The sequence below is a fragment of the Schistocerca nitens genome, chromosome 1, assembly GCF_023898315.1.
Source record: "Schistocerca nitens isolate TAMUIC-IGC-003100 chromosome 1, iqSchNite1.1, whole genome shotgun sequence".
Lineage (NCBI taxonomy): Eukaryota > Metazoa > Arthropoda > Insecta > Orthoptera > Acrididae > Schistocerca > Schistocerca nitens.
In genome coordinates this window covers 38917276-38944825 of record NC_064614.1, presented here as the reverse complement: position 1 = coordinate 38944825, position 27550 = coordinate 38917276, and the positions used below count along the sequence as shown (strand labels likewise).

Here is a 27550-nt window from a genome sequence, read left to right as displayed (position 1 = left end):
AAATCCCTTTTGTGGGTAATATATTAATTTTTCTCTGTTTTAGTCTTTCCTTCCTTCTTTCTATGACTTTGGTTTGTCTTTGACTGTAACTCTTCTTTATGATGGTCTCTGACCTCAAAACAGCTTTAGATTTTACAGTTATGTGAACTGACCTGCTCTTAACATTGACTCTGCTCTTTTGTTTGCCGTGCATGAGGTTTGTCATTTTTAATAATTCTGAATAGTCTGTTACTCTCTTAGATTCTTTCTATTTCTCTCTTTGATACCTATCTCTTATTCGAAAACTGTTATTTTAAGCTATTATAATACAGTATTCACTTTATTGCAGGGTAGATCTTCATCCACAAAGCCATTTGTGTGTTGTAGTTTGTTACACTTGCAGACTTGTTGTCTGAAATTTCTTTCTGTTTTTGCAGGCACGTTCTGTCACACCTCTGCTGTTGAGCAGTGCTGGACCACAGAAGTTTGCGCAAGTTCCTGCTGTTACTTCATCTGGTACTGTTCAGGCACCCAGTGTTAACAGTGGCAATTTCTTCCCTTCTGCCTTGCAACAGGTTAGTTTCCTTACCACTCGGTGTTACAACACTGTTTGCTTTTAGGCCCTGTTTATATTTCATGATGCTTTATTGGATGAATTGGTTATACAATCCAGGAAAACTACTATTACAAATAATACTGTTTAATGTATTTTGTTTATTTAGGTGTTGCTTCTAATATGGGAGTCTAAGAATGTGATTTTTAACAAACATGGAACCTATAGTTAGGTGCCTTCCAATGGTTGCATGTGTGTTCAATCTGCCAAATGGAGCAGCAAAAGTGACTTCGTGTGGCCTCTCTCACTCTTCCCCCCTCCCACACCCCCACAAAATAATAATAATTCTGTTGGTAACAGTTGTTTATTTGCATGACCACAAAATACGGTCCACCCAATTTTACTTGCTTGTAATACTGCCACCACATGCCATAACTTGTATGAATGCTTGAAAATGCCAAACAGTTGAAAATGCATTCACAACTAATAAAAACATTGACAACCATAAGTGGTATTTATCATGTGCAAAAGATTTTATAAAGGCTGCGGTTCCTATTATGAAAGGCTTCCATGTGAATTGGTAATCGATGTTATTCTTGATAGAACTGGCACAGGCAGAGTTGTTGATTCTGCACAGATTGTTGGCAGTGAGATTTGTGGCCATCTTCAGGTGACTGCTGTTGAAGTTAGTCTCTTTGCTGAAGTTAATGTAGAATCAACAACGCAGTCAGCTAAATCACACAAGAAATCACTGTGAAGTTCGTGAAAGAAGTTATTACCTATTTACTTCTTATTATGGTTTCTTCCAATTTCCCATGCATATGGAGTGTGAGAAGAATTACTGCTTAAAAATCTGTGTGTGCACTGTAATTAGCCTAACCTTGTCATAGTAGTCCCTACAGGAGAAATATGTAAGGGTGTGTGATGGATCCCTAGATTCCTCACTTAATACTGGTGCTTCAAACTTTGTAAGTAAGCTTTTGTGTTGTGTGAAATAATTGATGTCTGTCTTCAACCATCTGCCAGTTTAGAATGTGATGTAATCAGTCCTATTTGTTATGGATCCCAAACACTTGAGCAATATGCTATGATGGGTTGCACAAATATTTTGTAATTAATTTCATACATAGACTGTCTGTGTTTTCTCCAGTATCATACTAAGGATCAAAGTCTGCCACCTGTTTTAGTTACAAGTGAGCCTACATGATCATTCCATTTAGTGTATCCACAAATTGTTAAACTTGGTATTCTTAAGATTTGATGGATTCCAATTGAGGCTCATTGATATTATAATCATCCCTAGATTCTGTGTTTCTATATTTTGCAAAGCTCACTGTTCTACGTTTTTAGGCATTATAAGCAAGTTACCAGTCTTTTCACCACTTTCAGATATTATCAAGCTTTGAACATTTGTGCAAGTTTTTTTCAGATAGCTCTTCATTTATAGATAATTGCATTATCTGCAAAAAGTGTGAGGTTGCATTTAATCTTGTCTGTCAGGTAATTAATACACAGTATGAGCAGCAAGGATTCAACATACTCCCCAGGAGCACACTTGAAGTTACATCTGTCGGTAGTTCTTAATTCAAAATACTGTGCTGCATCATCTCTACAAAGAAACACTCAGTCCATTCACAAATTTCATTTCACCATATTATGATACTTCTGTTAATAAGCATTGTTGTGGTAGTGAGTCAGATGTTTCTCAGAAGGCAAAAATTACACATCCACCTAATTGCTGTGCTTACAAGATGATGATTGCAAAAACTATTAGTTGCGTTTCACATGACGGATCTTTTCAGATTCCACATTGGTTTTGATGGAAGGAATAATTTTTTTCGGACAGGTCATTGTTTTATCTCAGAATATATTCTAAGACTAGGGACAGGAAAGTTTCACAGAAATTATAAAACAAAAAATAATGCAAAATTAACATCCTTAGTGAAATAATGTGAACTTGGCAATTTCTTAAGAGACCACGAAATTTGTAATTTTGCCATATAAAAAGGTTTTAAATCTGAGGATGAAGATGTCAGTTTACTAATATTTGTAACTGACAGTTATTGAATTTTAAAACTGCATTTTGACTTGTAGTCCTCTTAAGACTCAGATTCTCATATAACCCTTAAATTACAGTTCAGGTACCATTATGTAATTAGATAGATGAAGAATCTATTCACAGAGCGGCAGCAGAACACACATAAAAGAAGGATATAATAATGCAAGCTTTCAGAGTCGGTGGCCTTCTTCCAGCAGAAGGGGAAGGAAGAGGGGTGAAGGAAAAGAACTGGATAGGTCTAGGAAAAGGGATAGATTTCAGAAAAGTCTCCTGGAACCACGGGTCAGGGGAGACTTACTGGATGGGATCAGAAGGAAAGACTTGATTGTTGGGGACTGCACTGGATGATATTTGAAAACCTGAGAGCTTAAAAGTGGAAGGCAGAGTAATATGTAAGACAGAGATTACTGTTAAAATATCATGCACGAGTTGCGAAGAGTGAAAAGCTAAGTGCATTGTATGTAACAGAAGTGGGAGTTGGATGGCGAAAAATAGGCAGGTAGAAAATGAAAGATTAGAAAACAAACAGAGTGAAGAAAGGAGTAGTTACTGTGAAGAAATGCTGAGATGGAAGAAATTAACGTAAATTAAGGCCAGGTGGGTTGCAAAGACCAAGGACATGTTGTAGAACTAGTTCCCAGCTGCGGAGCTGTGAGAAACTGGTGTGTGGTGGAAGAATCCAGCTGTCGCCTGTGGTGAAACCGGCACTGAGGTCATTACTGTTGTAGAGCATACTCTGCAACGGGATATTGTGTGTTGCCAGTATACACCTTCTGCTTATGCTCATTCATCCTAACTAATAATGTGGTGATAGTCATGCTGATGCAAAAGGCTGAACAGTGTTTACATAACAGCTGATATGATGTGTCGTTTCACAGATGGCTCTCCCTCTGATAGTACATGTTTTGCTAGTTGCAGGGCTGGTATAGATGGTGGTAGGAGAGTGCATAGGGCATGTCTTGCAGTGAGGAGGGTCACAGGGGTGGGAGCCATAGGGTAGGGGGAGGAGAGACAGGGTAGGGGGACCCTACACGTCTTCTGCACCCATCTCCCTACCCTATGGTTCCAACCCCTGTGACCATTCCCACTGCAAGACTAGCCCTTCTACCACCACCTATACCAGTCCTGTAACTGGCAAAATATATACTGCCAAGGGGAGAGCCACCTGTGAAATGACACGTCATATACCAGCTGTTATGTAAACACTGTTCAGCCTTTTGCATCGGCATGACTACCATCAAGTTATTAGTTAGGATGAATGGGTATAGGTAGAAGGAGCATACTGGTAACACCCAATATCCTGTTGCAGAGCATGCTCTACGATATGACAGTCGTGACCTCGGACCCTGTTTCATCACATGTGCCATCTGCCAGGAGGAGGAGCCACTGGCTCTGAAAGCTTGCATAATTATAACTTTCTTTCATGTACATATTCTGCTGGTGCTTTTTTATCTGTCCAACATAATATTGTCAAAAATTGTTTTTTTTTTGTCATATTAGTTGAATTACCATGCAACGGACTGAGATTTAATAATGAAAATAGCACCAAATTTGCAAAAAAAATTCTCAGAGTTTGTTGTGAACCAACAGCACTGGGTTTGTCATGAACCGACCACACCGGGTATGGTAAAAATCAACAAATTTTTCCTCTGCTCATTTTTGACTTTACAATAGGTGGATGTCAGTGATACTGGATGGTAATTTTGTGAACTGCTTCTGCTAGCCTCTTTATAGGATAAGGCCTGTGCTTGGGGCCAACTGATAAGCAGTGTTCTGTTGCAGGGGTCTCAATATATTATGATTAAGAGAGGGGCTTTGTTGTTGTTGTTGTTGTTGTTGTTGTTGAACTTGAAATGGCCATACCAGAATGTGAGTTAAACTTGGCGGACCTTAAAATGAGAACCAAGTCTTGCACTAATCAATAACTAGAATAATAAATACCAGACTGAGTGCTAAGCAAGAAATATATAGTCACAAAAAATGCTGCGTGACACAAGTTCTCACTGTCTTGTATTTGATAGTGCCGGATTCACACTTTGTCATCTATGTTTGTCGAGCTGTTTGCTTTACAACCAGGTGGACTTGTTCCATGACCACTGTTTGGTTGTTGTCGTTGATAAGGATAGATGTTATATCTCTACCTCTGAATCATTTTGGGCAGTAATTTGGAAAAAAAAAATATTGTGACTGAAGATATGATGTTATTAATAAAATATATTGCTAACCTAGAATTTCAAGTTATGTTCAGCCCGCAACTTTATCTGTTAATAATGTGCTGGTAATCTGATTGGATCCACAGATATCAGACAGGGTTTATGTTCACACAGTGCAAGTCCCACAAACCTGTCAAGCTTTTCTGAAGCTGTTGGTGAAACAGATGAACTTTCTTTTTGTGCATGCAGTTGAAGTTAAGGCTGAAATTTGAATGCACGTACCAAGGAATGTGTGTGGTTGGAAGAAAGGGGGAAGGGGGGGGGGGAGGCATATGCATGAGTTAATGTAAATAAGTGTATGATCAGTGACTATTTTTAAATTTTTTTTTTTTTTAAATATTGTGGTTAAGTTCACAATTCTGAGTGGAAAATTATTCTCGCTTGTGCTAACTACTGTTGCATTTTCCAGGAACAGAGCAAACCATTAATGGTAACCAATACTGTAGGTCCAGATGCATTTGCTCAACAATTTACTTGTCCAGTTCGCCCATCACTTAGCATTGCACCAGTGAGATATCAACAGGTTTGTGCTGCATGTTATTTAAACTTCCTTTTTATGAGAGGGGAAAATAGTCCCTATTTTCCTTATTTCAGTATAATTTGCTATAAACTGTGAGCAGACAAATGCGTGAAGATTCTGCTGCTTTAAATGTTTTCTCTTTCCAAAGTGTGGGTAGAGTATCCTCTTTATTTTGTGGGCTGTTTACTCTGAACCATGTAGTATCACTTCCTCAGATTTATGAACTTTTCTTAGGTCACGTGTGTTGTAAAGTATAAAATAGAAATACAATAAAATGGAACTGCCTTTCTATAGGTTGTACGTATTTGTACTACATTGACAGATATTAAATATTCATATATTCATCTGTCTAATACAGTGTAAGAGAAACCAATGTAACTAGCTTAACTGGTTACTCAAATCTTATCTAACTCTTTCTGTAATAGTTTCTCATAATTTCTTAAGATTTTTTTTATTTGTTCTTTTTCAGTAAGCTTTTTAAACTCTGCTAATAATTATGTGATTGATGTATTAGGGCAGTGATATTGCAGTGAAGGACAAGCCACTATCCAGTCACAGTTCTTTCTTGGGTTTTACAAGCTTGTTGTGTTACATCTTTTGTTAGGAACTTGAGAAGCAGTGTGGAAATGGTACAATATGTTTGTCCTGCTTGTTTAATTGAAATAAAGTGTGCAGTTTTGGAAGGTGAAAAATCCTCTTCCATGAAATTGTGTCCAGGGCTATAAATAATTATTCATACTCTTATATACTGCATATTACATGACAAGGCACTAGCTAGACGAGTGGTGAAGTGAAGCATTTTTGGGCTCATCTGTTGCATTTCCATATCCTCTTTTAAGTAAAAGTTATCTGCATTATTTAAGTCACAGTTCGTGTTGGGTTGCGTGTAATAACAGTGATACTGACATTTCTCAGGAAATTGACTCTGCTGTGCTTTTGGGGAAATTAGCATCTATATCATTTTGTAAATGATTAAACATATAAACTTAAGAGTCCCACACTACATGCTTGAAAATGAAATTGATTGGTGGAAAAAAAAAGTGGTTGGAGATAAAATAATATAATGTAATAAGGGATTTTTAAGTGGAATGTTTGCTTTTTGAAAAACTTCAACCGTTTTCTTTCTGAAATGGTTGTTGCTTGTTTTCTTCTTTTGGCTTTATGCAAGCTTTCAACAAATGATTGTTTATGTTGAGAAGTAGCAAAGGTTTCTTGCTGGTGAACAGTGTGCTTCTCTGATCTAAGGTGTTTTTCTCGACATTATCGTTTTTCTTCCTCCTCTTTCAATAATTACAAAATTAACAGAACATCGATTTTGAATCTGTGGTATATAATTTCTGATTAGCATATCGCAGAGCTCTACAGCTGGTACCGATAAGGTGCTTATAGTAGAACTGAAAGTAACCGTATTTACAATTTAGAGGGAGAGTTCTGATGTGGGCAAAATATATTACTGGTTCTGTGATACTATAACGTGTCAGTTGGATGCGAGTGTAAATAAACGAGAACAAAGACTGCCCGAGGTGAGAAGAGCAGTGTGGGGGAACAAGCTTCACCCATTTCTCACTGTACAGCCAGCCTACACCCACATTATGTTAATACAGAACTGTCAAAGGGATCACTAATCCCTTCTGGTGTTGTGAGAATCATAGTCAAACCCTGTGATGGACCAGGGTTAGTAACTTCACACATTCCACATGATGACCAACACACAACCGAAAGCAGAGTGGAGGCACAAAGCATTTGATAATGGGTGCTGCACCGTTGCTTGTTGAGTTTGGCAACATAATGAAGTCATAGAGACCATTCAACCACTTACAGATGGCGTGGCACGTGAGCTCAATTTATGAGCACACTGATACTTCGTTGCATTTGTGCATAGCTGTATTGTTTATTTTGCAAACACCTTCTTAACATAGGGTTTCTTTCCAAATTTTTCTTTGCCAGATGTTCTGTAATACCAGTAACTGGAAGTTGGTTACTTTTTCAATATTTATATGTAGAAAATAAGCTATTTCAAACAGTCCCTGATTTCATAGTTCATTTGATAAATTCTGTATGAAATAGTATTTGTTAGGTAAATTTGCATTTTTGTATTTTGAGGCAGAATTTGTCATTTCTTGTTTATGAAAAATGAGATTTTTTTGATCGCAAGTAATATAATTGTGCACCTGTAATTCTCTCTCTCCCTCCCTCCCTCCCCATGTGGCACACTACTATTTGTAGCCATATAGCATGCTGCATGTTGACTGAAAGTGGTGCTTCCACCCTCTCCACCTACTCTGTGAGTAAGAAAGTTATTGCAATCACATTATAGATCTGGTGTTCGTCCTACAGTGCATCTGTTGTTAGAACCTTGTATTCAGTATGTTGTTTTTGTTGCTTTACTTTACCCACAGAAAATAGTGGTAGTTTTTCTCTGTAGTAGTTCAAGCCCACATTGTATGCTTCACTGGCATTCAGCACTCGTACATACTCTTAGCATGTATGTTATCGTATGTTTTAAACTATATTTCCATAGCACAAGTAAGTGTCATGTAAACTATACCAAACTTACAAATTTGTAACACCATTTTAGATCATTTTGTCTGACAGATTTTCCTGCACGAGAAGAAAGTTGTGTTTGCTATATACTGATAGCTTGCTTGTTTTTTAGTGTTGGTGTTGCTGGTAAACTATTTTTTGTAAGGTGTTGATGCAGTTCAGTATTCTTCTGTAATGGTCAACTAAATGTGTGAATGTGTTAGTGCTGTAAGTTTACAGTAAAACAGTGAATTCATTTAATTAGTTTGTGGCCAAATAGTTGGGTCATTATTTGTATGGTATGAGTGAGTCAAATGCATCCATGCATCTTCAGTGACCTTACCAGAAAGGCATAAAAGATAAGTAATTCTTTTTCTCACTTTTTCATTTTTCTTTATTTTTTTAGTTTCAGGTTCGTTATTTTGTTTTCTGGTTTTTGATATTTATTTATATAATTTTCTTCATTGAAAGGTGATGACTCCTTCATCTACTCCAATGAATGATGTCAATGCAGAGTTCCTTAGTCATATTGTTGGCTTAGTGTCAGCTGTACCTCGTGCACCTCGTGCCATTCAGCAGGTGAGGCATTATTAACTTTTATGTGCAGAACTTGTTTGTCTTTATGCTGTCAGTGTTTGCTAGGGCCCCAACTTGAAGATCTCAGCTTGTGTTATGTAAAGTAGTTGTGCTTGCTGTGAACTCAGAATATTCCTTCAAACAATGGAAAATCCAGGATAGAATGTAACAACATTAGAGGTGGAAAGTTTCTACTCACCATATAGCAGAAATGCTGAGTCACAGATAGGCCTGAGACTGCAGTTGTGTGTGTGAGTTGTGTTTGCGTGAGTGTATGCGTGTGTCTGTTGTTGACAAAAGCCTTAATGGCCGAAAGCTATAATTGTGTGAATTTTTTTGTTGTGCTTATCTGTGACTCATCACCTCCGCTATATGGTGAGTAGCAACTTTCCTTCTCTAATATTGTCAGAATAGTCCTTAGTTATTAAGTGAGAAAAATGACGCTGGAACAGATTGGTAACAATGGGCTAATGACATCATGGATAAGGGATCACAATATGCCGTGTGTTTAGAGTCAAAGATTAACTATCTTTGTAAAATGATAAATTCCTACTCACTATAAAGATGGCCCATTGAGTTGCAGACAGGCAGAACGAAAAGACTGTTACGCATTATAGCTTTCGTCCAAAGCATTCTTCAGCAAGGAAAACAAACACACATTCACATTAGCAAGCATATGTCACACACACGACTGCTATCACTGGCAGCTCCAAACGGGACACCATATTTGCTGTTGACTCTAGAAATTATTTATTTTTATTTTGCAGTTTTTGCCTGTGGGCCATTTTCAAGTGGCACTGTGAAAGATTTTACTTCAGTATATGTTGCACTTTTAAGATCCTCCAACATGTACACATGTCGTCATAAAAAATAGGCCTTTTCACTGTAGAAATACAGTAGCACCAGATGATGACATGTTTACACATCAGAATATTTTAAATTCAGACATGTGTGAAGCAAAATCTTCTGCAGTACCACTGGAAAACTCCCAGAGGTCAAAATTGCAATAGTGAAATAAATAATTTCTACAGTCAAGTTACTCAATCTGAATTGGTGCATGGAACGGGGATGGATACCAGGTGTGGGTGGGTGAGAGAAGAGTGCTGTCTGGTGGGGTATGCAGGGACTAGACTACCAAGTGTAGAGTTGGGAGTAGGCTGGTGGGGGAGGAAGGAGGGAATGGTGAATGGAAAAGGAGTGGAGCAGGGAACAGGAAAGGACAGGTGGGTACATTGGCAAAGGGCAGCACACAAAGAGGGTGAGGGAATGCGAAAAGGGAGGAGTTGATAGGATCAGTGGACGGAAACGATTGAGTGGAGGGCATGGCGACGGTATGCTACCATAAGTTGAAGTTGGATTAATTTTGGGACCGGAGAATGTGTTGTAAGCATAACTCCCGACTGTGCAGTTCACAGGGGAGCATCCAGATGGCCCAGGTTGTGAAGCAGCCATTGAAATGAAGGATGTTATGGTAAGCTTCATTTGCCGCAGGGTAATCTGCTTTGCTCTTTCGCTACAATTTGGCGGTGGCCGCTCATCCTAATGGACACTGTTTGATAGTCACATCAGTATAGAAAGCTGTGCAGTGGTTGCAGCATAGCTGGTATACAGCATGGCTGCTTTCACGGTGGCCTGGTCTTGGATGTGGTAAGATAAGCCTGTGACAGAACTGGCATAGGAAGTGCTGCGTGAATGGGTTGGGCACTTTTTCACCTGGCCCTTCCACAGGGATATGAGCCCTCTGCCAAGGGGTATGGATTGGGAGTGGCATAGAGATGGACAAGTTATGTTGTGAAGGTTGAGGAATGGAACACCACTTTAGAAGGGGTGGAAAGGATCTGGAGTAGGATGTCCTTTGTTTCAGCGCATGATGATAGATAATCAAAGCCCTGACGAAGGATTTGGGTCAGTTGTTCCAGTGCAGGGTGGTACAGGCTGACAAATGATATAACGTGCATGGATATTTGTGGGCAATAATAAAAAACTTCATTTATTGTCTGTAGAGTAATGAGAACTGATCGGACATGTTTAACACCAAGCACAATCTGTGGATGTTAAGTTTCTAGTGACATGCAAATAACCATCTTGGTTTTGTCCGGCCTTGTACTGAAAGTTCCAAGTTCCTCATTGATATATGACAATACTGATTTTTAATCTAGTTTACTGAACATATATATATTTCTGCTTGGTTTAGTTGACCTTTGTACTTTGGTAATCATTGTTGCCACAGCTATGTCATGGTCACTGACACCAATTTCGATGTGTACATCCTCAAAGAGGTCAAATCTGTTTATTGCTATTAGATCCGTAATGTTTCCGTCATGAGTGGTGTTCCTAACAATCTGTTCTAGGTAGTTTTTAGAGACGGAATTTACTTAAATTTCACAGAATGTCTTGTCACACGCACCACTAACAAATCCGTAATTTTTCTAGTTAATTGTTGGATGATTAAAGTCTACACCACTGATTACAGTATTGGGGAACTTATGTGCAAGTGAACTGAGATTTTCTCTAAAAGTTTTTGGCTACGTCAGGAGACGAGTCTGTTGGGAGATACAAGGATCCAATTATAATTTTATGCCCACCCCTGATACTGAGTCTTGCCTAAGCAATCTTACATGCAGCTTCAGATTTCAACCAGCTATCTGTACCTAGTATTATGTGAACTTCACTGCTTTTCGGGAGTGCTTCAAACTCTTGTACTTTGTTGTGAATGCTTCGGGAGTTTACCATTATGATTTTAATATTCTCACCTGTGGGAGACATTTCTTTCAATTTTTCATGGTAGGTATGGGTTTACTACACCTATTGTTATCAGGATTTAATGGGTAGTTGCCTGATCTAAAAAACGCTTTTCTGCACCCCACTCAGTCAGCTACCTGAGTAGCAGCCTCTGATGTGTAGTGCACATCTTACCCAGTTAGGGGGACCTTACAATTCTCAACCCTATGGTGTATGTCCAGGAAGGCACAGCCTAGCTTGTCACAGAACCTTTGAAGTCTCTGGTTCAGTCCTCCTGTTTGCCTTAGAACCAAAGGACCACGGTCAGTTCTGGGGGCAATGCTGCAAATTGTGAACTTCATTGAAACTCCATGCGCAAGGCTTATCTTCTCAACTGCCTGTCAGTTGCTGGAATGACTCAAGTATGACCTCGGAGCCAAGATGACAGGCATCATTTGTTACACTACGTGCCAAACTCTGCAGTTGGTTGCAACCTGTTCACTCAGTGCCTGCTGGAATAGCACGTGAATGTGTTCAATGAGGCCCCCAGGCATGCACCCTGAGTGCACCCGGTGTTCTTTCCTGCCCTATGCTGCCATTTCCATAAGAGGTACTATCATTCGCTATATGTTTGAACTGCCAACAATTAATATACCACTACCCTTTTGCATCTGCATCCTCTTGACATTGGACAAAACAGGTTTCCCCAAAACAGGTCAAGTGAGAGCCACTGGCTCAGTTTCAATGAGAGAGAGTACCTCGGACTTATTGGTTAGAGGGATCGGTACAACACCCTGAATCCTTCCTGGATGTTGTCCACCCTGTACAGGACACCTAGATCTACCGTTGGCACGCCACTCACAGTCAGTTGGATGAGTAATGTTGGTGGTTAGTGTTAGTGTTCTTAAGATGGACAGAGGTGTGGACGGAGCCATTGGAGTGTCAGAGGTCGATGTCCAGGAAGTTGGCACATTGGGTTTAGGAGGACTATGTGAAGTGGATGGGAGAAAAGGTGGTGAGGTTTTTTAAGAATGAGGAAAGGGTTTTCTGACACTGGGTTCAGACCATGAAGGTATTATCAATGAACCTGACAAGGGTTTGTGGTTTTGGGGTGGCTAGGAAGGTTTTCTTTCAGTGGCCACTAAATAGGTTGGCATAAAAAAGTCACCCTTGACTGTGCTAGAGATTTGTTTGTATACCTTCCCTCAAAGGAGTGGTAGTCGTGTGTGAGGATATCATTGGTAAGGTGTACAAGGAATGAGGTTGTGGATTTGGAGTTGGAAGGATGTTGGGGCCATGGGAATGAGTAATGGTGTGTAGGAAGGTGGGATCAGAGGGACTGATAGGGATCCAGTTGGTCATGGAGTGGTAATGGGCTAGAGTATGTGTAGGAGGTGCTTTGTCTCTTTGATGTAGGATGATAGGCTTGGGATTGTTGATTGGAGGTGTTGGTTAACAATGGTAGAGATCCTTTCAGTGGAAGTACAATAATTGGCTACAGTGGGACGTCTCGAGAGTGTTGGGTTTGTGGACTCTGGGAAGCATGTAGAAAATTGATGGGATAAGGAGGGTGATAGACTCGTTGAGGGATTCCAGCTTGTTCCTCGTACACTTCACCAACAGCATCCTCACACCCAACTATAGTCTGTCCACAAAGAGCTGAACGAGGGATCTCTAGCTTTAGACCGACAGAAGTCAGTCGACTACATGTTTTGTGTCCAGAACCTGGGAACCTCAGCGATTTAAAACAGGACGTTGCCTATTTAGGTATTGTGAAGTGATTGTTGTGCCATGTTGTGTCATATCACAAATTAATACATCTCTTGATGAGTGACAGAGTGGTTCCTGGCCCATCATGGACTCAACTGAGAGAGGGATAGGGCAAGACAGTACTTTATAGAGTGGAACTAGAAAAATAATTAATGATGTTGCTGAATGTTATGAGCAAGAGTATTGATATGCGAATACAAATGTAAAACAAGCACTGCATGGTATAAGGGTGGCTCCTTCCTTGCTCTGCCCCTTACCTGTTGGTATCCCGTGCAGTGGAGTCTGTGTGCAGAACTCCCACACCCAAGCAGAATTTGTTCATCTCTTTGTGAGCAGACTGTACTTCTCCTTTGAGGAGAAGGTATATAAACAAATCTGCAGCACAGCTATGGGAACCCATATTGTGCCCTCCTATATCTGGTGATATTGAGACCAGACCCTATTGACAGTGGCTGATTAAGAAAACTTAACTGACAGTGGCTGATTAAGGAAAAGTGTTGGTGGACAACCAAGGTTCCAACAGTTTGTTTTTAAAAAAGTAATTTTCATTTATTCTTTTGAAATATAATAACCTCTGCAGAATTTACCATACCAACCTGGCCACTTTCAAGTTATTTATTACGTTCGCAAACCATCTTATTGTTGTTACAAATTTACTAAAATTAACTTTAAAAAGATAAGAAGCTCTGGTGAAATTTACCGTGATACATTAACAAATGAGATCTTTATAATCAGCAGTTTACCAGAAATTGTTTTAAAAAGGTAACAAGTTAAGATAGCCATATACAGACAATATAATCAAGATATTATTTATGCTGACCAGTGTCTTTAACAAATCTTTTGATTAAAACTCAAAGCATCCCAAAAGAAATATATAAAAAAAAAAATCACAGTAGTCAGAATACTGTACATAAAAGGTATAACCGCATCACAACAAAATCTGTAGCAGCTCCCTCTTACTGAAATTGTTTCAAGTTCACTTTGGAATGTTTGCAGGTTGGGATTGATTACTTTCCATTATCCACACCAACAGGCCATGCCCATTTCACATACAGTGATCAACGACAACATTATAACTACCAACCTACTATTGATATGAAGCTGTCCAGGTGATAGCAGCATCACCTGGTGAGGAATCACTGCTTGTCAGACACACACGTGGTGCATGTAGTATCAGTGAGCATGCTGTCCACGTGTGGAGTGGGGAGGCACACAGTCAATCTGATTTTGGCCGAGGGCAGATTGTGATGGCCCTAAGACTTCACACCAGCATTTCAGAAACTGCACGACTTGCCGGGTATTTGAGGAGCACTGTGATGAGGCCTTCAACACTTAGCGAAACAAAGGTGAAACCACGTCGAGACATCGTGGGGTTGGGCGGCCACTCCTCATTATACGTGTCGGTCATCGTAGGCTGGGCAGACTGCTAAAACGGGTTAAGTGGTGAACTATGGGAGGAATAACATCATATTTTAATACTGGACAGAGTACAAAAGTGTCTGAACACACAGTGCACCGAACGCTCCTAAAGATGGGCCTCCACAGCCGATAACCCGTGCAAACGCCAATATTAACACCACAGTATCGGCATCTACAACTGTATTGGACACGTGACCATCGGCACTGGACGTTAGCATCGTGGCAGAGCATTGCGTGGTCTGATGAAATCTGATAGCTTCTTCATAATGCCAGTGGTAGTGCACAAATCTGTCATCTTCAAGAGGAGCAGGTCCGTGACACCTGTACTGCAGGATGGAGACAAGCTGTTGGCTGCTCCATAATGCACAGGGGAACATTCACATGGGCATCCTAGGGTCTAGTGGAGCTTGTGCAAAGCACCATCATGGCCAAGGAATGTCATAAACTGGTTGCAGGCTACGTACACCGCTCCATGACAGTCAAGTTTCCAGATGGCAGTGGCATTTTTCAGTAAGTTAATGCACAGTGTCAGGAGGCCACGAGTGTGATGGAGTGGTTCAAGGGAACATGGTAGCGAGCTCCAGTTGATGTTCTGGCACCTCAACTCACCAGATCTGAACCCAAACAAACTCATATGGGATATGACTGAAGGTGGCATCAGAGCTCATCGCCGCCCGTCCCCAGCCCCCTACTCGGAATTTACGGGAATTAGGTGACTTACGTGCACAAATATGGTGTCAACTCCCTCCAGTGACCTACCGAGGCCTCATTACTTCCATGTCATGACATGTTACCACTGTTATCGGTGTCAAATGTCAACATAATGCAGGGTTGCCACAGGTTCTGGAAGTCAGGGAATATCAGGGAATTTCCAACACGTCAGGCAAATTGGGGGGGGGGGGGGATTGGAAAAATCTCATTTTTGCCTCTAGATGAAATGGTTTGTTTACTGAGGCATCACGAATCTTTGCCAGGTGGGTGCAGCAGAGTACGTGCCCTGCTTCCCTACTCCCTCATTTCTACTGCTTCTACCCTTTGTACCACCCCCCTCAGCTCGCAGTCAGTGCTGCCACCATTTCTTGCCACTACCTAGCAGCTGCTGACGAGAGGCAAGGGGGCATGAGGAATGGTTTGCTTGGATCTGATTCTCAGAGACTGTAGACGCAGCAGCCGGACACAGCGGTCATGTGTGCACGAGTTGTCTCTGAGTGATTGTGTGAATGTGTGTGCGCTCCTGTTTTCTGATAAAAGCTATGGCTGAAAATTTAGTTGAGAGTGCGATTGTCTTTTCTACGTGCCCATCTGCGGCTCAGCAATCATCTTTATGGTGAGTTGCTACCTTCCCTTGCTGTTATTCATTTTCAGAGTATTTGAACAAGTTATCTGTTGCATGGATTGATAACCATGGTCTCATTTCAACAACATGCTGTCTGTGGCCAATGAATAGCTGGCCATGTGAGTGGATTTCCATGACGGGTCAAAATTGGAGTCCATTTCTGCAGGTATCTGTAATGGAATGGGCCCGCTGATCTGAAGCCATTCGTTTCCCACTAATTTTCAGGCTTTGCTCGTCGGATCTAGCCTCACAGATCTGCCTGCAGGCCAGGTCTGTTTGTGTGTGGCATAATGCAGTGGATTTTCGTAGTTCATCCACAGACCCAGGACTACATGCTGCTCAGCAGGACAGAGACCATGGGCATGGATTTCAGAAACTGCGTCTGTGTTACTGCAAGCATGTTGTACAGTATGGCGTTTTATAGACATTTTATTTGTTTTAGTACATTTTGGCACCTCAAAAGCAGTTTGTGTGTTAGAAAGTATGGACAATAAGAAGAAGAAAATTGCATCAGTTGCTGGTGGTTTGTACACTATGGACTCATATATTTCATGAAATCGCACAATACCTGTAAAATGATAGATATAGCACAGTGGGTAATAAGCAACAATAACGAACTTATCATAACCAATATTTTATTGGTGGTCACCTACAGTGTTGCTTTACACAATTCTTCCCCGCCTAATACATTTCTTTTAGGAGGCCTACCTTTTTCTGAAATCGGTGAAGGTATTTTAAATCTGTCTTGTGACTCCAAAGAAATGCATATTTTTGTCACCAAATGTGCTTCATTGTATTGAAATAAAATAACTTCAGTGGTCTTAATGAAACGCGTATGCCATTTGGCTTGCTTTCTCCATCTAAAAACTGTTCATTACAGAAGATGTTGATGTTAGTTCTTAAGATTTTTCCTCAAATCAGGAAATGCCATCTATTTGCAAGTTTATTTTGGATATTTTCTTGTTTGCACTAGTTTCTTGTACCATAGCTGGAAAGACAGATTGTCAACTCACGTCTTATCTTATCCATGAAATCTCAAAATTTGTCAGGGAAAAACACTAAAACGTTGTGGAAATCGGGGAAATATGAGGGAAGTTCAATTGGGGAAACTTGTGGCAACCCTGTACTAGCTATCAGGTAGGTAGGTGATCATAATGTTCTGGTTAATAAGTGTACGAATAAGATTTTCTTACGTAAGTGCAGAGCTTACGCTGAAACATACTTATTTTAGGAACAATTCAAATGATTGGTTTACACACACCCACAACACAGTTTCACGGCCAGCACACCCAAACAAGATACCATACTCAACTAATTGCTCATCATTGCGAGAGCAAAGTCAGAAAGATAGTCATGAAACAATCACATATAAGTGGCAAATATTTCAGTCTAACAAGGTGGCATCTATATAGAAAGAATGCACAACTTGCACTGCGCTACCTACATCCATAAAATGCCACTAATGTTTGACATAAAGAATGTATCATGATAGTCATGTGGAGTCAACTTAACTATAACATACCAGTGTGAAGCAAACAAATGACAATATATCCACATCTTTCATATGATACTGGACACACCAGTTACACACATAGGAGGCTTCTAAGGGTACTTGGATTAGCTGTCGGATCCTAAATTCAACAAGATACAATATTTCGGTGATCCATCTGTCTGCAATCTTCAGGAGAATGCCACTGCTGCTGAGTGTCACTAAAAATTGATGCTGAGACTGCAAATCATTGTCCTATATAGGCCTTCATACCATACACGTCGCGTGTATAGAATGTAATATAATGATTCCAATCCCAAAGAAAGCTGGTGTTGACAGGTGTGAAAATTACTGAACTATCAGTTCAGTAAGTCACTGCTGCAAAATACTAACACAAATTCTTTACAGGCAAATGGAAAAACTGATAGAAGCTGACTTTGGGGAAGATCAGTTTGTGTACTGTAGAAATGTTGGAACACATGAGGCAATACTGACCCTACAACTTATCTTACAAGATAGATTAAGGAAAGACAAACCCACATATCTAGCATTTGTGGACATGGAGAAAGCTTTTGACAATGTTGACTGGAATACTCATTCAAATTCTGCAGGTGGCAGGTGTCAAATACAGGGACCGAAAGGCTATTTACAATTTCTGCAGAAACCAGATAGCAGTTATAAGAGTCAAGGGGCATGAAATGGAAGCAGATGTTATTCAGCCTGTATATTGAGCAAGCAGTAAAGGAAACAAAAGAGAAATTTGGAGTAGGAATTAAACTCCGTGGAGAAGAAATAAAAACTTTGAGGTTTGCCGATGACATTGTAATTCTGTCAGAGACACCAAAGGACTTGGAAGAACAGTTGGAATGGACAATCTTGAAAGCAGGATGTAAAATGAACAACAAAAAGAGTAAAATGCAGATAATGAAATATAATCAAATTAAACCAGGTGATGCTGTGGGAATTAGATTAGGAAATGAGACACTTAAAGTAGTAGATGAGTTTTGCTATTTGGGGAGCAAAATAACTGACGATGGTCGAAGTAGAGAGGATATAAAACGTAGACTGGCAGTGGCAAGGAAAGCGTTTCTAAAGAAGAGAAATTTGTTAACATTGAGTGTAGATTTAAGTGTCAGGAAGTCTTTTCTGGAAGTATTTGTATGGAGTGTAGCAGTGTATGGAAGTGAAACATGGACGATAAATAGTTTAGACAAGAAGAGAATAGAAGCTTTCGAAATGTGGTGCCACAGAAGAATGCTGAAGACTAGCTGGGTAGATCACGTAACTAATGAGGAGGTACTGAATAGAATTGGGGAGAAGAGGAATTTGTGGCACAAATTGACTAGAAGAAGGGATCGATTGGTAGGACATGTTTTGAGGCATCAAGATATCACCAATTTAGTACTGGAGGGCAGCATTGAGGGTAAAAATCGTAGAGGGAGACCAAGAGATGAATACACTAAGCAGGTTCAGGATGATTTAGGTTGCAATAGTTACTCAGAGGTGAAGAGGATTGCACAGGATAGAGTAACATGGAGAGCTGTGTCAAACCAGTCTCTGGACTGAAGACCACAACAGCTACACATCACGTGTGCCGTCCACCACAATTGCTGCCCTCCAAGACTGGGCTAGTGGCTCTGCCCTTAGTAGAATACCAGCAGTAATGATATATCACACTCAAAGACTATTTTCAAACACTCAGGCTGGCCGAATTGAAAAACGGCGTGTTTTTATATGTGATAGTACTAGGTTCCACATCCCGCTAAGAGGAAAACCATTCTCTATCTTAATCAAACTGTCTGCTGACTTAACTTCCATGGCCTCTTTATAAACAATGTTCCAAAAACTGAAAGTATTGACATCTATGCAGTCTCGTCAAATTTCATCCTGTGTCCCTCATTTAGGCGATGTTTTGCTGCTGCTGATTTTGCGGCTGTTGTAGCCTTGTGTGATGGCGATATTTCATGCAACTGTCCTGAACTGTGTGAATGAACAGCTGATGTAAGCCTTACCACAGTGAAATAGAAATTTATATATGCCAAGCTTCCGAGGTCCCAAATTATCTTTCAGAGCCAAGTATTGCCCTAATTTTGGAAGATTGACAGAACACACTATTAATGTTAAAATTTCCTAAATTCTTCCAGTCTTAACCATATGTTCCTAGAAAAGAAATAAATGCCACAGATCTATGCCTCTCTTCCTGCATCTCCAGGGCATGTCCAAACTCCATAACCCAACGAATCTGCTTCTCAGAGTACCCATTTTCCTTAAACACAGCCGTCAAATGTGCAAGTTCTTGGTCTAAACTGTCCATGTCAGAAATGGCATATGCTCTGCGTACCAGAATCCTAAAGGTGCCATTATATTTGTACGGTGGATGGCAACTCTTAGTATGCTGATACTGATTGGTGTGTGTCATATTTTGGTGAACACTATGTCCCATATCATCATCTTGTTTTTTGTAAGTGCTAACATCCAGAAATTGAAGCGTCCCATGACTTTCAACCTCTATGGTGAATTTAATGCTGGGATGGAGTCACTTGAATTGGTCCAATTATCTGTTGAGACCATCACATCTGTAAGGCCATAAAAAATAGGTATTGTTTATATATCTCCAGAAGCACATTGGTTGTGAAGCTGAAGTCCTCTGTGACCTATCCTCAAAGTCCTCCATCAGTTGGTGACTTACCCATAGCCACTCCATCATTCTGTTAACAAATGTTGCCATTAAACAATGAATACTTTGTTGACAGCACATGATGATACAGCTTCACCAGTTGTACATCCATTTTCTTACTAATCAGACTCAAGTATTCTTCCAGAGGGACACATGTAAATAGAGATACCACAACAAAACTCAGTAGTAAAGCCAGAGGACCCAGCCTCAAAGATTTCCACCGTCAAGTAAAATCCATCAAATTGAAGATATGATATTCACACGTGGTCAACATATGGGCTGAGAACAGATGCAAAATACCTGGCCGGATTATAAGTGGGTGCACCCAAATTACTAACAATAAGGCATAAAGAAACCCCAGCCTTATTTAACATTGGCAGATCATACAACAAAGGCAGAATGCCAGCACCAGGATAAAGTTTCTTGTGTGAATCTTCCAACAACATCCTCTTTTCCAAAACAGAGAGAGTCTTGCACTTAATGTTTTCTGTAGGGTCACTAGATAGTGTTCTGTCAGTCAGCTGGTGGTGCCAACGTTTGGCACATATGCCAAACTGTTTATGGACCATCTAGAGGAAACCTGCCTAGCATCTCAAACAACAAACCTCTTTCTGGTTCAGGTTCATTGATAATATTTTCATGATCTGGACCCAGGGTCAAGACATCTTATCCTCATTCCTCCATAACCTCAACACCTCCTCTCCCATCTGCTTACCCTGGTCTTCCTGAACCCAATGTGCCACATTCCTGGATGCTGATCTCCATCCCTCTGATGCCTCCTATTAAGCCCACTAACTGCAACTGTAGCTCTATTTGGAGAGCTGTCATCCCTTCCACACTAAAAAAATTACTCCCATATAGCCTGGTCACCTGTGGACAGTGCATCTACAGTGAACAGAATTTCCTTCCTCAACACACTGATACTCTCACAAAAACAGGCTCCCCCCCCCCCTCCCCTTTCCACCTTACCTCCCTCCCAAAAATAGTCTGCAAAAGATTTTTCGTGCCATATCCTCATACACTCCTAAACCACCCTCGAAGAATCAGCTGCAAAGTAGTGCCTCGTTTATCACCCAGTATCATCCTGGATTGAAGCAACTCAACCATATTATTTGCCAAGGTTTTGATTATGTGTGTTCATGCCCATAAATGAGACACATCGTACCCAACATCCTTCCCACCTGTCCTAATGTGGTATTCCATCATCCACGAAACCTACACAACATTCTGGTCCATCCATATGCAATTCCCACTCCCAACCCTTTGTTCCATGGGTCATATCCCACTGGAAGACCCAGGTGCAAGATTGACCCAACCAACACATCCTAATGTAGTCCCGTCACAGGTGTATCCTGTGCCATCAGAGGCAGAGCCATCTGTGACAGCAGTCATGTCATACACTGTTTCTGCAGCAATTACTGCACAGCAATTTATGTGGGTATGGTCACAAACCAGCTGTCCTCTAGAATGAATGGCCATCACCAAACTGTGGCTAGGAACACAGTTGTCCACCCAGTGGCACACATTCTGCTGAGCGCAATGTACTGGAGCTCACTGGGTTTTGCACAGTGAATGGTCTCCCTTGCTTCTAAATTATTTAGATTCTGCCAGAACTTTCTTTACTGTACTTACATTTATGTTTTCTATTCAACTTTAGTCATGGCTGTGTCCTATGATTTTTGTTATAACCAGTATGCTGCACTTCCGCAGAAAATTCAGGTCAAATGCAAGACATGACATTACAACTACAAACACGTCTATATCTACCATACCATCACAGTGAAATATGCTATCCTGGCTGATACACAAAGTTGAAATATGCTCACTTTTTTTTTATTTACTTAAATTCGGCATATTTCGTGACAGTACCTTTTCCGTTAGATGTTTACGAGGCGGAATTGGTCTTGGCTTCAGTTGTCTATTGGGAGTATGATTCCACAATGCGTCTTTGTCGGCTGCAGAAATGACCTGGTTCTATGTGTTTGCCTCATTTTTGGTGCTTCAAATTCCATTTCTTCGAATGTAGTTTCTTCTTATAGTTTGTAAAAAAAAAAAAATAGTAACATAATTCAAAATTATTTATGACGGCGACCTGCACATTCTTCTACCGTCAACACACACCAAGAGTTAACTGCCGACTGATTATAGTCAAGGACGACTCCAGCGTCAAAGACATTTTACACAACACACAAGCTTCCACTTGTAATCAGTCTCTTTGCTATTCTTCGACACATTTACTAATAGTAATCAATATGCTTTCACTCACAAAAATATAAGTAAATTAACATATAATAACGTAAATTATAATAAAAAAAATTCTGACAAAAAATATAAGAAAACATTTACAATTTGGTATCGATAAATCCGGTAAAAAAAATACCACATCTCCCAGATCCATTACAACAGCCATATGGCAGTACTTAATGTAACACAGACACATTTCAGTCCTACAGCCTCTAATACAGGCGGCCATGGTCAGCGTTTCTTGTAGTCTTGTAGTTCCTGTCACCTCTTCATCTTAATCAATATTTAGGGATATTTTAGAAAGTGCTGTACCCACAAAATAAATATTCGCTAAATTTTCTATTATTTGATGAAAGCCAATTATTTTCTTTATTCTTGATGAAATAAAACATTTTCAGTTCAGGATGTGTATACTGTCAGGATCTCTAACTTGTGTAGTCCCAATAGCATAAAGTGCTGCAATATTTAAAGAGCAGTTGAGTGCAACATTTTTTCAATCCAAGAGCTGAGACTTTATTTCATTTTTTTGTCTCCAAAATCACACGCACAATTTCATTAGTTCTGCAGTAATGTTATTTTGTATCCATTCAGGTGTATCTGTTCAATTACTGTGTTTTCAGCTCAATGTCTGATATGCATAACATGTTTGCAGAGATTAATTTGCACTTACACATGGTAGCATTGATGTTAACAATGCTTCCATATTATTTATGAAACTTTGAACTGAAGTGTTACCTGTGTTCTGCCTCAGATAATTTGTAGACAGTTTAAGAATGAGAGCTGATAGGGTACAGAAACCATAATATGATCACCTGAGATCCCCTTTTGCTTTACCATGCTGCTTCTTCTCATTGACTTCATCTCCATGGACTGAAATGTTGAGGCTGAAAATGTAAGTCCAAACTATCTCTTAAATCCACAAGATTAGAAACATAGATTCTTCTTGAAACATTGTATAGTAACTGAATATGACAGCAGGGAACACTTCTTTTAATAAATTTCTGTTGATGAACATTAACATTTGTTACCATTGTCCCCTCGTGACGTTATCCTTTTATCGTCTTGAGCTTCAGGATTCTATGGCTCACTGCGTGTTTCTGTCAGTCACCCTGCCCCGTCTTGTAGAAACATGTTATTCAGTCTCCAAATTTCATGCACCTTTAAACAATTCTCACACAATATGTGTGTTTGCATTTATTACCCCCTTAACAAAATTTCTACGTGCAGATGACAATCACCATTAGTTGGTAACAGATAAAGCTAGTACTTTATTACTTTTATGAACTGATATGTTACACTTCAGGCTGAAATATGCTAAAAGAGTGATCATTTACACTTAAGGTACTGTCCTTGCAGCTGTTTGGTTTTCTTTTATAAATATTTGATTGTATTGCATCTTAGTTACTCTACAGCTCAGCCTTTAGAAAACAGTTACATTGAAAAGGCCTTCTGTAAATAGTGAAAATTAGTGGACTAGAACGAGTACTCCTCTGATGAGTTTGTACCTTCTGGAAATTAGTGGTGAAATTGTGCTTGTTCCTTAACAACTTGGATTTAATCCATGCTGCCATGCATCTGAATGAGAAGTTGCATGCAGACCATACTCATTTGTGGCAGCCATACTCTCCAGATGGTACCTCAGTTTCTACAATTATATGTGGAAACAGTGTCATCCAGAGAGCTTGCCTCATTAGTCACAGCAACATTATATCCACGGTAATATGAAGAGTGTTTCTTGTAGTGTTCTTAATGTTGTACTTAACTGCATAACTGTTGACTGCAACTAGGTAATTATAGCAGAATCTTGTACACCAATACCTTATCCAGTAACTGATGGCCACAGACATCTGAGTCCTTGATTTGGCTGAAGGCACTATCCTACAACTACCATGCAACAAAATTCATTGTTGTCTTCTAAATCCTGATTTATAGCTCTGAATTGCTTTATTAATCTTACATGATGACAGGAAGTTGTTCTTGGAATAACAATAATGGAAGGAGTAAAAGTAATAACTCACTGTATAGTTGAGAAGTTGAGTTGTTGATAGGTGTGTAAATAAGATTGGGAGGCATCTCTCTCTCTCTCTCTCTCTCTCTCTCTCTCTCTCACTCACACACACACACACACACACACACACACACACACACAAACAAACACACGCGCGCGCGCACTCTCTCTCTCTCTCTCTCTGCATGGCCACATTGTACTGGTTCACTGCGATGTATCAAGAATGCAGCTGAAACTAAGGTAAGGGGTTGTGTCAGGTGGAATGGGTGATGAGAGAATGAAGGAGGAGGAAGAGTTGCAGGGAATGATGGCTAACAGCTGGTAAGGAGAAGCAGCAAGTGCTCAGGATAGGAAAATGGCACTAATGTGTTGAGTCGTGTGTGGCACTCAGTGATGTTGAGGAGTGGACTGGGAGGGGGAGATCGGAAAAAGAGAGAGGGAGGCTGTGGAGAGGACGATGTGAGTGTAGAAAGAGTGAAGCCTTGGTTGGATATCTTGGCCACAGCTCAACAGTGGCTGTTCATTTGTGTGGGGAATTAGTTGTTGGTCATGGCGACTAAAATACCGTGTGGAAGCTTTTATGTGATATGAGTGCTTTCACAGGTAATAATACCTCTGATTATACGTAACATGCCTGTAATGGGACTGGAAAAGGATGTGCTAGTGGGTGCATAGGACAGGTGTTGTTTCTGGGTCGTATATAGGGCCATGTGGCACAGGGTAAAGGTAGGGCATGGCACAAGGACAGATCAGGATATTTCACAGATACAGTGCACAATGGTTACCACTTTGTGTGTGTGTGTGTGTGTGTGTGTGTGTGTTTGTGTGTGTGTGTGTGTGAGGGGGTCTGTGTTTTTGTTAGCTCTGGGGGACATAGTATAAAAGTTTAACAACATTTTCAGTCTTTGCTTTGTGCCAGTTGCCCACTCAGTGGCTCCATTACTCCCATATTGTTTTATCAAACCTTCCCTAAACTAAACTATATTACCAGACTCCACCTGATTGTGCTCACTTTTGTACAAACTTCAGAGCAGTGAAGCTATTGCAGATGTTTATATTATTTTAACCAATTTCCAGAGGTTCATAAATCTTTTATGTGATTTAAATAATGGAATTATTAGAAGTTCATTGTATAGTTGAGGTGTTCAGCAGTTGACAAGTCTGGGTGGGATTCAGTGCTAGGACACCGTAACCACACATGTGAATGTTAGCTACTAGGGCTACACTGTTCAAAAGCTTACCATTGATTTAAATCTTGACATCTTGGGTTGTCAGGTGTTCTACTGGAAATCAGTGTCGTAATTGCACAATAACTCAGTAATGTAGCTCGTAACCTTCATCAGGTGCAACCTGAGACTGCTCCTCGAGCTGACCTGGTCCAGTATTTATGACTGTGAACTTCTCCCTCCACCGGCGGTTGCAGATGTTCCCTCTGCAGTCTGCATATGCTTGCTGTGATCTTCTGGAATGTTGCTGTTCTGTTATCGGTCCACTACAGTTCTGGGTGTTCCCTCTGTGATCCACACCCACCAGACCCGCTCCTGGGTGTTCCATCTTTGGTCTGGTGCATTTGGAATTCCGTCTGAGGCACCAGGCATTACCCCTGCAGTCCACTCCTGCTCACTGTGATCTGCTGGAGCATGCAAGTACGACGCCGATATCCGGCAGAATGCCAGACAACCCAAGTTGTCATTAGATCGCTGGGAAAGCATGAAGAGTTACATCAAAAAACTTTACAGTTTCAATCTTGTTTATGTGCCTGATGACCACTCAACACATCCAATATTTGGTAAATGGTTAGGTGTACACCATTCATTATTTGTATTCCACCTGGGACTTGCCAGTGTCACTTTTACGTAATTTGTCATGACAGTGGGAGATTAACTGATAATGGAATCCAACAAACTGAGACTGTTTAAACAGAGGTCTCACTTGACGATGCATTTCTCTGGTCACTCAGATGGAAACAAGCCAGAATGGACAAATTTTTCAGATTTCTTTGTGCTCTATTATCTTTGTAAATGTTGCCAATTGTCTTGTGATGGAGTCTTCACATGAACCCATCACGAATATGTACCTAAAAGTGCATAATGAAATTTATGCAGTAGTTGTTTCATAGGACCTACGTTGCTTTATCACATGATGATGGAACATGTCCTTATATTGAATCATCATTGAAGACATTTAACAATCGTAATAAATAATAATAATAAAATAATAAAATCGTGTTAATGTCAATTTCGAATGACTGGTAGTAGATAAAGAATGGGGAATGTGGCCATCACATGGAAAAAGTTAGATTTATGTGGAAGTGTTGTTGTGCAAAAATTGTACTTGTTGCTGTTAATTGACATTGTCCAAATTCCTGTTTATTGTCAGTATTTGAGATTTAGCAGAGTTTTACATTTTATTAGAGAGCTTTATTAACAGAGACATTATGTTAAGTTCAGTTTGCTAAGTTAATAACGCTTATTGATTTCAGGTCTGCATAGGGCCATCTTTACCTCAGGGCAACATTGCTGTACCCCCTCCACCACAGTCTCCAAGCATAACATCATCTGTGAACCTTCAACCAAATTTGCAGCAGGTTAGTTGTGCAGGTGTATTCCTACAATCTCCTGTTTCACAAAAAAGCTGCTGGTCTCAGTATTGATAAGCTAACCATATGGTGAATTCTGTCACAAATGGGACTAAATGCAACAGGAAAAAATACTGGTTACATCGCATCATAGTCGACAAAATTTACACCAGAAAACTGCCCACAAATGAAAATAAAATAACCGGCCACTGTGGCTGAGCAGTTCTAGGCGCTTCAGTCTGGAACCACGTGACCGCTACGGTCGCAGGTTCGAATCCTGCCTCGGGCATGGATGTGTGTGATGTCCTTAGATTGGTTAGGTTTAAGTAGTTCTAAGTTTTAGGGGACTGATGACCTCAGATGTCAAGTCCCATAGTGCTCAGAGCCATTTGAACCATTTGAAAATAAAGCATTACCTTAATAAGAACAAATTACAAGAAACATATACTGCCATACCATTGAAGAAAAATTTTGCATAAAATCAGACTAACACTTCAGAAAAGCAGCCTAAAAATAGGCATCAGAACACATTGCGTTCACAAATTTGTCATAACGTTGAACAATCCTGTATATTTGTACATTCAGGTGCCCATAAATTAAACACAATGACTCTGAGTAGATTTACATAGGACAAACTGAGTGATATTTCAAAACAATATTTAAAGATCCTATCTTCAGTTAGTACACACTTACAAGAACAAAACTATACGGACAGTGACATGACACAATGCCTATCAGTCCTACATTTTGCCAAAAAAGCCTGCTTACTAAATACTGTAGAGGAAAACGAACGGATCGATATGAAAAACAAGAAATTCCATGAAAGTTTCCTTACAGTTCTTTAATGACAACCTTTCTTTGCTCTGCTAACAGAGATTACACTAA

The 27550-nt window shown here is 40.1% G+C and overlaps 1 protein-coding gene across 3 annotated transcripts in view; it reads left to right on the top strand.

Annotated features, from left to right (window-relative positions):
- Positions 1 to 27550, top strand: part of LOC126240858 (zinc finger protein 37-like) — a 156087-nt gene that overhangs the window by 26600 nt on the left and 101937 nt on the right. For 2 of the 3 annotated variants that reach the window (XM_049947959.1, XM_049947958.1), the window contains exons 3-6: positions 417 to 554; positions 5214 to 5327; positions 8319 to 8426; positions 26570 to 26674. In XM_049947959.1, coding sequence (XP_049803916.1) covers positions 417 to 554; positions 5214 to 5327; positions 8319 to 8426; positions 26570 to 26674 — 465 coding nt within the window. The remainder of the gene's footprint in view (positions 1 to 416; positions 555 to 5213; positions 5328 to 8318; positions 8427 to 26569; positions 26675 to 27550) is intronic. The other variant, XM_049947960.1, reaches the window with a different exon arrangement.